Source organism: Rhinoraja longicauda, chromosome 36 (genome assembly GCF_053455715.1).
Source record: "Rhinoraja longicauda isolate Sanriku21f chromosome 36, sRhiLon1.1, whole genome shotgun sequence".
In the NCBI taxonomy this organism is placed as follows: domain Eukaryota; kingdom Metazoa; phylum Chordata; class Chondrichthyes; order Rajiformes; family Arhynchobatidae; genus Rhinoraja; species Rhinoraja longicauda.
This window is the reverse complement of record NC_135988.1, coordinates 19,084,869-19,100,453: the sequence shown is the minus strand read 5'-3', so window position 1 is coordinate 19,100,453 and position 15,585 is coordinate 19,084,869. Positions and strand designations below refer to the sequence as shown.

The 15,585-nt window shown below is 48.6% G+C and overlaps 1 protein-coding gene across 1 annotated transcript in view; it reads left to right on the top strand.

Annotated features, from left to right (window-relative positions):
* Positions 1-14,911, top strand: part of LOC144610397 (uncharacterized) — a 33,014-nt gene extending 18,103 nt beyond the window's left edge. Inside the window, exons 7-8 of the mRNA XM_078429031.1 lie at positions 12,413-12,739; positions 14,398-14,911. Of these exons, the coding sequence (XP_078285157.1) occupies positions 12,413-12,739; positions 14,398-14,622 (552 nt within the window). The 3' untranslated portion in view covers positions 14,623-14,911. The remainder of the gene's footprint in view (positions 1-12,412; positions 12,740-14,397) is intronic.
* The last annotated feature ends 674 nt before the right edge of the window (positions 14,912-15,585 follow it).

The following is a 15,585-nucleotide window of genomic DNA, read 5'->3' as shown; positions in this document are numbered from 1 at the left end:
GTGTGTGTGTGTGGGTGTGTGCGTGTGTGTGTGTGTGGGTGTGTGTGTGTGCGTGCGTGTGTGTGTGTGTGTGCGTGCGGGTGTGCGTGTGTGTGTGTGAGTGTGTGTGTGTGGGTGTGTGTGTGTGTGTGTGTGTGTGTGGGTGGGTGTGTCTCACATGTAGCTGTGAGTAGCAAACTGTAGACGTAGCAGAGATTATAAAATGCTGGAGTAACTCAGCGGGGCAGGCAGCATCTCTGGAGAGAAGGAATAGGTGACGTTTCGGGTTAAGACCCTTCTTCAGATTGGAGCCAGCAATAGAATGGTCCGGTATCTAGGAAGACACAGTCCAAGCTTGTGTGTACTTAAGGTCAGAGAACATTGAAGGAAAGAATACTGTTTGAGTGTTGGCTCGTGAAACACCAAAGTTTCAGAGAAAACAGAGTCAGTAAGGTTTGATTATTCAGTGAGCAAACAGCAGCAGGTCACATTTCAGACAAATTAGGTTATAAATCACCCTGGAGATTAATGTTGCACATAGCACTATTGTGCACATCATCTGCCAAAGTTTCACACTAATAGAATATTTCCACTCTGAATAAGATCCCAAGTAGTAAGTCTCAAGGTTGAATTTCCCATTGGACTCAGAGGCAAATGGGTTTAATGCAGGATCAGTGCCAATGGGTGTTTGATGGACTGCATGGACACAGCGGGCCGAAGGGCCTGTTTCCATTCTGCATGTCTATACGACAACTAGGAATGGCCACAATATTACTCCAGCAAAAACAACCCCAGACTGCTGGAAGCACTCAGTGAGTCGAGCAACATCAGTCAGGGGAAAGGAATGATTGATGTTTCGGGTTGAGTCCCTTCACCAGGACCGGGGATGTGGAAATTGGACAGGAGAGGGTTAGTGGTCACAGGGCCAGTGATATTGGTGACTGAGAAGGAATGAAAGATGAACGGTGGAGGGAACTGGGTGGGGGAGGGGGGAGGGTGGAATCAGGAACAGAGGCAGGTGAGTGATAGGTGGAGCAGACAAGGGGGGAAAGAAAGGGGGCAGCTGAAGGCAGGTGTAAAGGTGGAGACAAAGGCTGGGACGTGATGAATGTGGACATTCGCAATTTGCTGGAAATTGTTACGTAAGGAAGGTGAAGATGGGAACCTTTCAGGGGGGAGATGAAGAGCCTCGATGAGCCCCTGTGTCTCACAACTGCCCCTCTTTACACTCCTGGCACGGTGGGCCCCTGTGCACGATGGGCCCCTGTGTCTCACAACTGCCCCTCTTTACACTCCTGGCACGGTGGCGCTGCGGTAGAGTTGCTGCCTCACAGCGCCAGAGGCCCGGGTTCGATCCTGACTAAGGGTGCTGTCTGTGTGGAGTTTGCACGTTCTCCCCGTGACCACGTGGGTTTTCTACGGGTGCCCGGGTTTCCTCCCACACTCCAAAGTATAAATGTAAAATTGTCCCTAGTGTGTGTAGAATAGAGTTAGTGTGCGGGGATCACTGGTCGGCGCGGACTCGATGGGCCGAAGGGCCTGTTTCCGCACTGTATCTCTAAACTAAGCTAAACTAAACTGCCTTCCCTCGCCACTCTCAGTCCTGTTGTAGGGTCTCAACCCAAAACATTGACGTCTTTCCCCTCGCTCCACCCCCCACAGATGCTGCTCGACCCACTGCTCTGTTTTTTCCGTCCCTCGTGTTTCCACAACAGCTTCCAAGAACATCATTATTTTCATCAGAGTTTGGGGAGGGGTTGGGCTGAAGAAATGTTTCGATGTCTGGAGTCTCATGGACACTGTCTGCTTTAGTGCCTTTGCTGGTAACTTATTTTATAACTCATCTACCCTCTGAAGGCAAGAGTTGTGCCTGGGTTTCTCTTCCAACTCTTAAATGCGCACTTTTAATTTAAATCACCTGTTGTTCGGCTATTCACTAAAGTGAATCATTAACCAGTTCACCTAAGTTATGTTTAAAACTCCAGTCAGGTCCTCCTCTTTGCCAATGAGAAGAGGCCAAGTGTTCTCACCACGACGGGTTGTGCTGTCAGACTGCCAGGGATGGATTGAGTCCTATGAAACTGTGACCAGACTGGGGCTGAGAGAGTTAATGCAGGGCTCAGATACAATTCCACTCCCATTTATGGAGATGTAGCAGTTACTGGAACTGCAACCTTCATCCAGACGCATACTTTAACCATTCTGGGATTGCCGTGGCACCGAGACTAAGTAACTCAAGGCAAGGCCGATTACCACACTCTCAATTCCACAAGACCCTCTAGTGCACAAAACCATTCCTTGCTTGGATATGCTGGTCTCAACCCAGAACGTCACCCATTCCTTCTCTCCAGAGATGCTGCCTGTCCTGCCGAGTTACTCCAGCATTTTGTGTCTACCGCTAAAGCAACATAACATTGATGCACTATATTCCCACAGTTTCCTCTGTTTCAGCAACAGGATAAAGATATCTTGAAGAACTCTGGAAACATAAATGTGGTCATTCCCCTCTGTCTTGCTGTACCTGGCTTGATACGATGGTAGCACTCTGAGCTCTGTTAGACGTTGTGGATTCACATCGCTCCAGCGTCTGCTACACATACTGTACACAAAGGTGGCATTTCATTCCACCCCTAAGGGTGAGGTGCATACAGTCAATTAGCTGAGATCTTCTTTTCCTGTAAAGTGGATTGAACCGTTCCTGCAGCACAACTCAGTCTCTCAATCAGGACCTTAAAATAGACTGTTGGCATATCTCAATATTGCTTGTGGGAGCTTCAATCTTTCAAAGCTCTCTATTCCCAGTGCTACCATGCCCCAAGTTTAAGAGGTAATGTTCCCACTCCTTGGACTGCACAGAGGCCCAGCGGTAAGATTGCTGCCTTACAGCGCCAGAGACCCGGGTTCAATCCTGACTACGGGGACTCTGTGTAGAGTTTGTACGTTCTCCCCGTGACCGTATGAGCTTCCTCCTGGTGCTCCACTTTCTCCCACATCCCCATGATGTACAGGTTTGTAGGTTAATTGGCTTCTGTAAATTGCCCCCTAGTGTGTAAGGAGTGGATGCGAAAGTGGGACATAGAACTTGTCCGAAGGGTGACCAATAGTCGGCGTGGACTCGGTGGCCGAAGGGCCTATTTCCAAGGTGGATATCTAACCTCTAAACTCCACACTTGGCAAAGGGTAACACCCCCAGGATCGGGGTTTGGGGTGGGGGGAAACAATAGGAAACAAGGAATGAAAAGCAACTTGTTTGTAAGTGTTTATTCACAAAATGCTGGAGTAACTCAGCAGGTCAGGCCTGCCAACTTGTTCGTAAGTGTGGATTAATGAGTGGTACTGGGTTACATGGAATTGTATCAGCACAGCCTGCATAACTCAATCTGGGGTAACCGGGTCTGGCACTGGCGGGTCATGTTGAAGCAGCTGGAGATTTTTTTCACTGCAGTTTATAAATATAATGATCCTATTTAAAGGCAGTAGTTCAGAAATGCAGTTGCAATGTCAGCAAACAGCAGCATAGTGGAAGCGAGAGGAAAGACTGAGGGTATTAATGTGCAATGTGGGGTAAATATGAAGGAAATGTTTAATTCTGCAGCACCAGCACACTGGTTTCAGGGGATGTGACCAGTCTCTTATTGTATTCAACGAGACGGGACTATAATGTGCAAATGTGGCTCAATGGAAACGGGGCCAGGACTGGGCTGGAGGGTCGATCCCTCGGAGCGCTGCTCTGGTCACGTTGCTCATCACACCCAGCCTACGAGGGATCAACTGGGATGAAAGGAATCTGTAAAACATGGAGAAAAAAACTAGGTGCAAGAGTAGGCCATTCGGCCCTTCGAGCCAGCACCGCCATTCAATATGATCATGGCTGATCACCACAATCAGTACCCCGTTCCTGCTTTCTCCCCATATCCCTTGATTCCATTAGCCCCATGAGCTAAATCTAACTCTCTTGAAAACATCCAGTGAATTGGCCTCCACTGCCCTTTGTGGCCGAGAATTCCACAGATTCACAACTCTCTGGGTGAAGGGGTTTTCCTCATCTCAGTCCTAAATGGCCGACCCCTTATTCTTAAACTGTGACCCCTGGTTCTGGACTCCCCCGACATCGGGAACATGTTTCCTGCATTTTTCGTTTTTGCTCAGGAATTCAGCAGCTGTGTGAGAGGTCTAGCAGCAATAGTTGTGGTCTCAGGATACAGGGTGGGACCAAGACAAGGACATCTTTCACCAGCACAAGGTGGTGAACCTGTGGAATTCTCCAGCATGGAAGTTGCAAAACCCAAGTCATTGAATGCATTGGATCAGAAGACAAAAAGATGTCCAGAAACAAGGCATGGGAATGAAAGAATAGACGTGGTGAGATGCAGGCTCGTCTACCATCTTATTGAATGGTGGCGTAGCTTGAAGCAACGGCTCGATTGTAATCATGTTTTGTCTTTCTGCTGACTGGTGAGCACGCAACAAAAACTTTTCACTGAACACGTGACAATACACGAAACTGAACATTGAATAGCCCATTCTTGCTCCATTTTTTCCTAGATTTATGTGTCCTCCATGACCACGAATGAAAATAAATTTGTTTTATATCTAGTTGGTCTCATTGAGACCAATGTGGTCCCATTGCTGCCAGGTGTTATTAGCTGGATAGCCAGTGAAAGTTGTAGTCAAGTACTAATAACATCATCAAGCCTCTTCACACAAATGGAAATGAGAACTATACTAACCACAATAAAGACTTACACCTGTGCAGTTTGTGCAAGCTATACTAATGTGCCACCAATCTAATCTTTCAGAACCAGAGGACATAGGTTTAAGGTGAGGGGGGCAAGATTTAATAGAAATCTGAGGGGTAACTTTTTCACATTAAGGGTGGTGGGTGCGCAGAACGAGATGTTTCATTGCCTGAATTTAACTTCAGGAGTTGTCATGCTTGGATTCAGTCGCCTCTCCAGATCTATGATCCATGTCCCTGGATGCCCATGTGGCAGTATGTTTACAGACCCCATGAATAAAGAAGGAAAAAGAGGGTGTGCAGGAGTTATAAATATCTGCAGCAGACCCGTTCTCAGCTCCTGCCGTCCGGGAGAAGGTCAACACTAGTTAAGATCTACAATTATTGAAAATATTAAATCTGGATGGCCTTTTGATTATGTGGAAAGTTGACAGTTGTTCTGTGAATTTCCAACATAATTGATGATTATTAACAATTTGCAGCAGCCGTTTCTGCTTTGTACGTCACCAACGTGCCTGCCAATTACAGTTGTACATCCTATGTCCTTAGCACCATGTCCCCTGATCTGCAGGCAAGCAGATGCATCCTGGTGACTCCTTATCATCATCAAATCATAATGGCAACATGCTGCGCTGTTGACACATGCGTTTTGTCCAGTGGATGTATGGATGGATCTCACTGTTAGCTTCCTGCTAACACGTAGTCCAGTTGAGTTTCTTGTCACGTGTACTGAGGTACAGTGAAAAGCTTTTGTTGTGGCTATCCACAACAGTGGAAAGACAATACATGATTACAATCGAGCCATTACAGCATATAGGTACATGATAAGAGAATAGCGTTTAGTGCAAGGTAAAGCCAGCAACCACCGATCAAGGATAGTCCGAGGGTCACCGATGAGGTGGATAGTAGTTCAGCACCGCTCTCTAGTTGCGGCAGGATGGTTCAGTTGTCTGATAACAGCTGCGAAGAAACTGCCCTTGAATCTGGAGAGGTAGGATCACAGGACTGGAGATGATTGTGCGCTGGGAATGAAAGTAAAAGAGGTGCATGGCCAAGCTTGAACCTTTGTGAACGACCATCACTTGAAAACTCTGTGCACGAATTCCATGGAATCCTGTGCAATGGGACAGGACTCAGATGAGCGATGTACTAAAAGCCGATCTATCACTTACCCCACCAGTCCCAGAAAAACCTGACCTCTGATCATGCCCACTCCACCAAACCTGGCAGCTAGCTGTCACCAGATACATCAGTCCTGACAGCTTCGTGAGAGGCAGTTCCAGCACTGTGTAAGTGAGACCCAAGAGTTAAGCCACTGGACCCTTGGGGGCTTGACTACTTTCCCTATTACTTTCCCTCCCATTATTAAATGTTTGGTCCAATATCTGAGGAGGGATGTGCTGGCATTGGAGAAGGTCCAGAGGAGGTTAACAAGAATTATCCCAGGGATGATTGTGTTGACATGATGAGCGTTTGTGGGCACTGGGCCTGTGCCCGCTGGAGTTCAGAAGGATGAGGGGGGACCTTATTGAAACTTACTGAATGGTGAGCGGCCTGGATAGAGTGGATGTGGAGAGGATGTTTCCACCAGTGGGAGAGTCTCGGACCAGAGGGCACAGCCTCAGAATAAAAAGGTGTACATTTAAAAAGGAGATGAGGAGGAATTTCATGAGCCAGAGGGTGGTGAATCTGTGGGATTCATTGCACAGATGGTGGTGGAGGCTGTCATTGGGCATTTTCATAGCAGAGATTGACAGGTTCTTGATTAATCAGTGTCAAAGGTTATGGGGAGAAGGCAGGAGAATGGGGTTGAGAGGGAAAGATAGATTACACATGATCAAATGGCAGAGTAGACGCGATAGGATGAATGGCCTAATTAAGGTACCATGACTCATGAACATAAATCAGCCCAAATGAATGTAATCATTATGCAAATGGTCTTGTGATTCATTGAAATCCAGGAGTCCTATTGCATGAAGCACCTGACTCCATTGTGATATTTCAGCAGAGTGTAAAAATTACTTCCTTTGTTCCAACTTAAATATAAGATGTGTGTTGCAGAATGATTGTACGTTGTAATCTTTCCTATTGTGCTGTATGATTGTGTGATTTCATGGTTGGAGGCTGCTGCTGATTTCAGGCTGCACTGTTGAAGCACATGATTTCACAAGGTGGAGTGATTGTATCACACACAGACTGCCTCACAGACTGCCTCACGTCTCCCATTCACAGCTGGCTGCTGCTGAACCTGTGTGTGTTCTGTTCAATGTCAGAGCTCCAAAATAATGTTAAATTCCTCTCTGTGTTTGCATAAACACAAAGGACAATCCCTTTTAGTTTAACATTTTCCCTCCCATGAAATTGTTGTAAATGCATCAAAGGTTTTCACAAGCAAAATGCAGTAACAATACCCTCCCCTTTGAAGAAGGGTCTCGACCCGAAACGTCACCCATTCCTTCTCTCCAGAGATGCTGCCTGTCCCTCCGACTTACTCCAGCACTTTGTGTCTATCTCCACATAGACAGCACCAGAGAGCTCTAGCTCTGCTTGGCAACGGCTCTAGCAGTGGAGTCACTGTGTCACTCCTTTAGAAGGCAGGTGGATAAAGACGTGAGAGGAATCAAAATTAGATGGAGATGAGATAAACAGAGTAAGAGGAGGCATGGGCCGGTAATGGTGTGGGTCACTGAAACACAAGTGGGTTTCCAAGGCAGCTGACAAACATACAAACTTACAAACATAGAAACAAAAATAGGTGCAGGAGTAGGCCACTTGGCCCTTCGAGCCAACACCGCCATTCAATATGATCATGGCTGATCATCCAAAATCAGTACCCCGTTCCTGCTTTCTCCCCATATCCCTTGATTCTGTTAGCCCCAAGAGCTATGTCTAACTCTCTCTTGAATACTTAGCTGGTAAGTTACCATGGAGCTTCCTCTAAGTCCAGGACCCTGGTTTAGGTGGGTGCTTGTAACTTATCCTTCATAATAACCACACCTCAGCTCAGTGCGTACCTCCTTGCTAATCTTCACCCCAATACCTCAGCCTGAACGCATCCCCAATCCCCAATCCCCCCCCCCTGCAACTACACATAATCAACACACCACTCTTAAACCCTGGATGTCTTCATTTCTCCTCAGTCTCAACTGGTTCCAATCTTTGCCAAAACCCACACCTCTACTGCTGCACAACTGCTGCTGCACAACTGCTGCTGCACAACTGCTGCTGCACAACTGCTGCTGTACAACTGTTGCTGCACAACCAACCAACCATTTCACATCTCGTGTATGATTTGACTGGATATTTCATATACAAAGTCATTCACTGTTTCTTGGTACACGTGGCAATAACAACCCAATGTTGAATGTTCTCCCTTAGTCTGTGAAGACCATAAAGTTTACAAGGCAAATTCTATTATATTCAATGTCGTGGGCCTTCTGGGGATTAGAATATTTCAACAGATCCAGGAACAAAACATGCACCAAAATGTGACCAGGCCAATGCCCTGGAATCAGCTGTACAGTTATCATCTGATCCAAACTCAGCCTCCACTCTCCTGATTTCCCCCCAAATCCTTGATTCTCCTACGGACAATGACAAATTGATTATCACACATTTAGTATGTTCAGTGAATCAGCACCCACACCTCCCAGGGGCACAGAATGCCAAGAATACATTAACCCTTGAGAGCAAAAAACTAATCTTCCTCAGCTCCAACCTAAATTAACAGCCTTTGGTTTTAATGGTGCCCATAGTTTTAGATTCCTTCAATAGGAATCATCCCCTCAATTTTCTACCTCAAGACCCCACAAAATGTTTCCGTTTCATTTTACTGAATTTCGATTAATATCAACCCAATCCACTGAACCTTTCCTCCGAAGCGCAGGTACAAACTAAGTGAACTTTCTCTGAATTGTCTCCAATGTCAGTACTTTCTTCCTTAAATAAGAAAACTAAGCACAGCCTTCCTTTTAAGTCTGAGGAAGGCCCCGACCAAAACACCACCCATTCCTTCTCTGCAGAGATGCTGCCTGTCCCGCTGAGTTACTCCAGCAATTTTTTTTAAGCCGTCCATCAGGTTCAAAGATGACTTTCTCCACTCGTTATTCTGAGGTGATTGATGAGGTCAATGTGGGACTTGCAAACGTTACTGTTTGCTGAGGCAGGCAGTGCTTGAGATGGATCGGCAGGATGTCTGTGCATTCCTTTCATCATTTACATTGGGATTCCATGTGCTCTTGGTCACAAGGTTCTCAATGTTGTCCCACATGCTTCTCTGCCTTGGGTGAATTCCTAAAAGTCAGTGATGTGGAATTATTTTTTTCTCAAGCTGCTTGGAGAGAATCCTTGAATCTTTTCCTCTCATAAGGTCATAAGGAATAGGAGTAGAATTAGACCATTCGGCCCATCAAGCCTACTCCGCCATTCAATCATGGCTGATCTATCTCTCCCTCCTAACATTCGCCTGCCTTCTCCCCATATCCTTTGACATTCGTATTAATCAAGAATCTATTTATTTCTGCCTGGTAATCTGTCCTGTGCCGGAGTTCACAGTAACACATCCGGTTTGGGCGTCTGCTGTCACGCCCAACAGAGCTGTCAGATTGTAAGTAGAGACTCAATGTCATGGATATTGGCTGAAGAGATGATTGATTCACAACCTTGCATTGATTTGGAGGGTTTTGCAGAGACTTTAGTGATCTCACGTGGAATTCAGCATCCATACTTATGCAGACAGATGTGGCATCTGCATTATACAAATACATCAAATACGTGATTACAATCGAGCCATTCACAGTGTACAGATACATGATAAACAGTATAACGTGAATAACATTTAGTGCAGGATAAAGTCCAGTAAAGTCCAATCCAAGAGAGTCCGAGGGTGAGGTAGATAGTAGCTCAAGCTGCTCTCCAGTTGTTGGGAAGAGACTGTCCCTGAATCTGGAGGTGTGTGTTTTTACACTTCTGTACCTCTTGCCTGATGGGAGAGGGGAGAAGTGGGAGTGATCAGATGGAGCTGATCCAAAATTAGGCTGTGGTGCACCCTGATAAAATGCTTTCTACAGCGCATCTGGGGAAGTTGGTGAGAGTTGTTAGGGACATGCCAAACGTCCTAAGCCTTCTAAGGATGTAGAGGCCTTGGTGTACTGTGTGACTGGCAATGGAGCAGACATGCTCAGAGTGAACATTTGCACAAGGTGAAGGGATGAAGTCAGAACGTGGGGTGGGATATAAGAAAGGACTCGGGAAACAGAGGGTGTGGGGGTTTGAGGGGTGAAGCAGGTGTGAGTGTGTGCATGTGAGCACAAACACAAGATGTCTTGTGTAAGATTTGAGAAGTTTTCCCTCATTCTGCAATCAACACCAAACCAAAGAGCTGCAGTTTGGACATGTGATTCATGTGATTCGGTATGTGTTTTATAGACATGTCTTATAGAACTGTATAAGTATTCATGGACAATAGTCCCCAGCGCTAAATAAAAGCCTTTTCCATTTAAACCCTGGTCTTCAAATCTGATCTGGTTGAATTTTTCTGCACTATAAACGCTCCTGCATCTAAGTCCAGTGTCTAGAACCGTAAGGGGTGGGTGGGTCGAACCACTCACGGGGAACCAGTGTGCGCGGCCTGGTCAAGGGATCAGAGCAAGGCATGGGGACCTTAGGTCGGGCGAAAGCTCGGCGCAGAAACCCGTTACAGATAATGGCGACCACGAAGGGACACTGGCAGCAGGATGATAGTGTACCAGAAAAGGATTTTAAAACTAGGGATGTAATGGACGAGCGCATTGCGGACTATGTTTTTAGCAAGGTGAATATCACCAAACAATGGATGTGTGGTTTGTTAGAGGACAAACGCCCACTGGATGCAGCGATCCGGTGGACGGCCAGTAAAGCCCACAAGAAATCTGTAGAGAAGGCGGTCTGGCTGACCTGCTATAAAAAGCAGGTCCAGCTTTTGGACCGAGTGGTTGTGGCACAGGCAGCCCAGATCAGGGACCTTCAGGAGGAGGTAGAGGAGAAGGCTGCGGGTGGGAACCAATTGATCGAGGCTCTGGACTCTTTAAACAAGGAGCGCCGGGTCATGACCAACCGCCACGAAGCCAGGGTAGAGCTGATGGAGTGTCAGATCACTGAGGCTATGCGCAGTAAGGGCAAGCTCAGGGAGCAGTGCGCTTCCCTGAGCCACCAGCTGGAGACCCAGGAAGAGAACCTCAAGGGGGTTAGGGCAGCCTACAAAATGGTTTTGGAGGACAGGTCGGAAGGGGCCGACCACGGGGCCTGCCTGCAGGAGATAGAGGGTCTGCGGGGTGTTTTAAATAAAGTAAAAGGGCTGGTCTATCTAATGAACCCCCCAGCGAGCCAGTCGCTGGCGGTTGGGAAGGTCCTCGATCCTCCAATGCCTCTCAGATGAAAGCAAAAGAGGGACCAGGACCTACGATCTCCTGCGGGACGAGGTCCTGGAAGTTTTGGGGATGGGCGATGAGGGTCCATTTGCCCGATTAGGGAAGACCCTCCAGATGGAGGGAGAACCCCCAAGGGTTTTTGCGGCACGACTGTGGTCAGTATACCAGAGCAGTTGCCCGCACGTCCCCGCGCGGGATGTCCTGGTCGGGAATGGGAGAGCCCAGTGGCTCCGATGCTTGGTGTCAAACAGCCTGGTGGCCGTCAGGGAGCAGGCGAAAGCCTGGTTTGATCCCACAAATAGCACGGAGGAGGCAGTTTTGGACTGTCTCACGGTAGGGTATAGAAACACCCGGAGCACGTCTACCCGACTAATAAAAGGGAAGGTGCACGCGGCGGAGGCTACTACACCGGCCCAAAAGGAGTGGGGACAGGAGGGTAACCCTACCACACAGTCCAAGTGTTTCAGGTGCGGTAAGGTGGGGCACTGGCAGAAGGATTGCAGGGCCCACACCAAGGAAGATAGGGTTGGTACCACCCTGCGCGCCGATGTCCCAGTTAAGCCCGAGAAAGAGCCTGATCAGCTCGACCAGGGGCTGGATCCCATTACGGAGGAGGAGGAGTCGGTGGGGGACGACAGTAACGTCCCCGACTCAAGCACCAGGAAGGCGGGGGTAGCGGGCGGAGGCTCACCACCTGTAGATACAGGCAGGGTGAGGCCGGATGCCGCAGGTATACCCAGCACCAAGGGGGCAGAGCTGGATGAGGAGGGGCCAGGGTCGGCAGCTGCGGGGGGTACCCGAGCTGCGGCACGGCAGGAACCGGTCCTCAGCCAGGCTGACCAGGGGGCAGTGCCTACGGTGACTCTCCGTAGGTCTAGTAGGGAACCCCAACCTAGAAAGTTTTGGCCAGAGGTCAATCACGCCCCGAGGTACGGGAGCCAAGTGAGGAGGAGGGAGCTAACGTTTCAGAGGAGGCCTAGCCCCCGCCAGGCAGCGACAGGCTGCGGAGGATCAAAGGTGGGAGACAGCGTGGTGCAGCCACAGGAGACGAACCGCTGCAGCCCTGACAGGGATTAGCTGAGCCGCCCTGGGAAGGCGGCGCTGTATTATATTTTAGATAGATAAGGATTAGGTAATTAGATAAGGATAAGTAATTTAGATAAGTTTTGTGGGGATAGTTAAAGTTTTAAATAGAGTTGATGCGTCCAGGATGTGTGGGTGTGGGGTGCAGGCTGGGGGTCAAGAGACCCGCCCGCAGAGGCGTTAACAAAGCCAAGCGCTCCCCAAGAGGCTGGCTATACCATATTCCTTTATCTGTTTTCTGGAGTGGAAGGAGGCACTCGTATGGTGGATCGTTGCCACGGTGATCGGATGTGGGTGGGCCTATCGGGGCCGCACCAAGGACATCATCATTTACGGCTGCTCCGGGGACACGGCTCCCATCGCGACCGATGGGACTGGAAGGAGAGAAGCGGAGGAGACCGCAGTTCACTTCCATGAAGGCCGGTGGCCGGGGTGGCTGGGATCGAACTCTTCAGAGTATTCCAGCGCCTCAGGCTTTGCTTATCGGGACACTTCGTTATTGTGCCCGAGAGTCAAGATCGTCGCCCAAAGGGTAAGCGCCACCGTTGGCAAAAGGATCTGCCTGTTATGCACGGGGAAGGTCCCCGCAAGCAGGCGGTGGTGGCTGAGGAAAACGAGCCGGACAATGGCCAACTCCACTGTTGAGTGGGAGAGACTTGACAACAACACTCACAGAACTATTTCTGGGACTAAAGAACAGTTGAGTGTGTGTTGGGACAAATGGTGGGAACCGGATGAGGGGATTTATATGTGTATGTGGGGTTCGAGGTATCGCTGCCTCACAGGCAACAGCATATTTTTCCAGAGACAGTGGCAGGATGACGGTAAGGGGATGAGGTGGGATGTTAGCTCACGGGCTTGTGGGGTCCCCCTTTCCCCGATCCCGGTAAACGCCACTGAACTCATCACACGGCCACGCATGACACCTCCCACAGTTCCGCAGGCAGTAGCACAGGAGGGTGAGTGCCCTAAAACCACTAAGGGGCCCGGGAATGGCCTGGTACTGATACTGACTGACCAGGTATTGTACCAGGGGGTGCACTACGCGGTAGCCTCGGTGATTTTAAACCTCACCGAGGTGCGGTTGCCGGAGTGGTGCCCCAGGGAAACTGAACGACTAACCGGGTATATCAAGGAGAATGGAGAGACCGTTACGTGCGGGTGGGCGAGCAGGACCCAGCCGCAAGCTGCTAGAAGGACGGGCCCCCTCCGCACCGAGTGAACTGTGTTTTTTGTATTGTCCTCTTCGAATTTGTATCAAGAGTGATTGTGAAGGAATGTAAAAAAATGTATCATTTTGCTGTTGTGTTGTTTTCATGTCCTACATTAAAGCTGACACCAGTAGGAGGATGGCGGAGGCAACGGCCTGGGACAAGGTGTAGGTGTATATGTCTGACATGAAAATGTACATACTTGTAACATAGTTTTGCCCGGGACACGGGCAGTAAAGGTCAGCCTAAAAGATGGGGACTGTACGTTCGCAATGGAACACTAGTTAGTTAAAACCTCAGGGGTCTGGATGTGGAGAATCGGGAAAACATTGTTCAACCACATTATTTAATTGATTCGATAAGCTGGGGTTATGCAAATCAACAGGAGGGACTGTACGATTTGAGAAGTTTTCCCTCATTCTGCAATCAACACCAAACCAAAGAGCTGCAGTTTGGACATTTTAAACGGGAGACTGGGGCTGATAGCGGAGAAAGGCTGCGGTCAGTTTACCAAGGGATGTCACAATCTGTGGGTCCTAAAATGGCCGCAGGACCTCGTGACCAGCCACAAGAGCAAAAACCTTACAGCCCAGTCTCTAGGTTTCTGCAAAACCACGGCCAGAACAATGGATGGGTATTGGCCATGCAGAAACCTGCGAAACCAGGTCGAAGTCCAGACACTGGGGCGCTGACATCAGCATACTCACAATGCCCCAAGCCGACCTACACAGTTAATCTCGTTAAGGGGGCACAATAGCCCATAGAAAACTACCTGGTAGGTGATGGGAAACCAGTTAAACCCATCACCTCGCAATGAAATACCAATTAACACCGTCTGGCCATCCCCGGTACCCCCGGACATAAGCGCAGATCAGAGAGAAAACTCATACATATCTTTTTAAACAAAGAGATCCCAAGATCTGGCGGGAGATAGGACGGGCCAGAATTAGTATAACTGGCCACGACATTTGGGTTTTAGACTCAAGAAGAAAAACCTGATGCAAGGAAGCAAGTCAAACGGATGCAGGAGGAAGAAAAGACAGGCAAGAAGAAGCGAAGTGCAAGAGAGAGGAACCGGCACGCAACTCGAGAAGAAATACTGCAAGAAAACCTGCAAGGATCGCAAGTAACGGAAGGAAGAAACTCAGGGGACAAGCACGACCCCCACGGAAAGCAGCGGAGAAGCAGCACGAACAGCCAGTAACCCCAGTAATAGCCCGATGGTGAGCATGTACCCCAATTCTGCATATCCTGGACATAGTTTAGTGTAGAGGGGAGGGTGGTTTGAATAAACGTGGGTGTGTAAAGGAATATGTGTTGGTCAATTTTGCGATGTGTGGTACGTTCCCCATCTTACAGTCGTGTATATGTCTTGTAGAACTGTGCGTTTTATGATTCATAGTCAAAAGTATTCATGTGATTCGGTATGTGTCTTATAGATATGTCTTATAGAACTGTATAAGTATTCATGGACAATAGTCCCAAGCGCTAAATAAAAGCCTTTTCCATTTAAACCCTGGCCTTCAAATCTGGTCTGGTTGAATTTTTCTGCACTATAAACGCTCCTGCATCTAAGTCCAGTGTCTAGAACCGTAAGGGGTGGGTGGGTCGAACCACTCACGGGGAACCAGTGTGCGCGGCCTGGTCAAGGGATCAGAGCAAGGCACGGGGACCTTAGGTCGGGCGAAAGCTCGGCCTAGAAACCCCTTACACATGGCAACCCTGAATGTGATTCTCCTGGTGCGATCTCACCAACATCGTATACTGTTGTCTCAAGGCTTAGCTGTCATTTCATCCCTCTGCCAATAAAGACAATATTCCCCCCGCCTTTCTCATTATTTGCTCAGCTGCAGGCTAATGTTGAAGAATACTTTAATCCTCAGCAGTGCAGTTTGAGCACTGGCCTCTCCCAACTTAAACAATATTTGGACTATTCTATCCTTCCAAAGTGGATAGCCCCACATTTCCTCACATTGTCACTCACTCACCCCAACCTCTCTGTCTCCTGTCTTAGATACATAGACAATAGGTGCAGGAGTAGGCCATTCGGCCCTACGAGCCAGCACCGCCATTCAATGTGATCATGGCTGATCATCTACAATCAGTACCCCGTTCCTGCCTTCTCCCCATACCCCTTGATTCCACTAGCCCCAAGAGCTCTAACTCT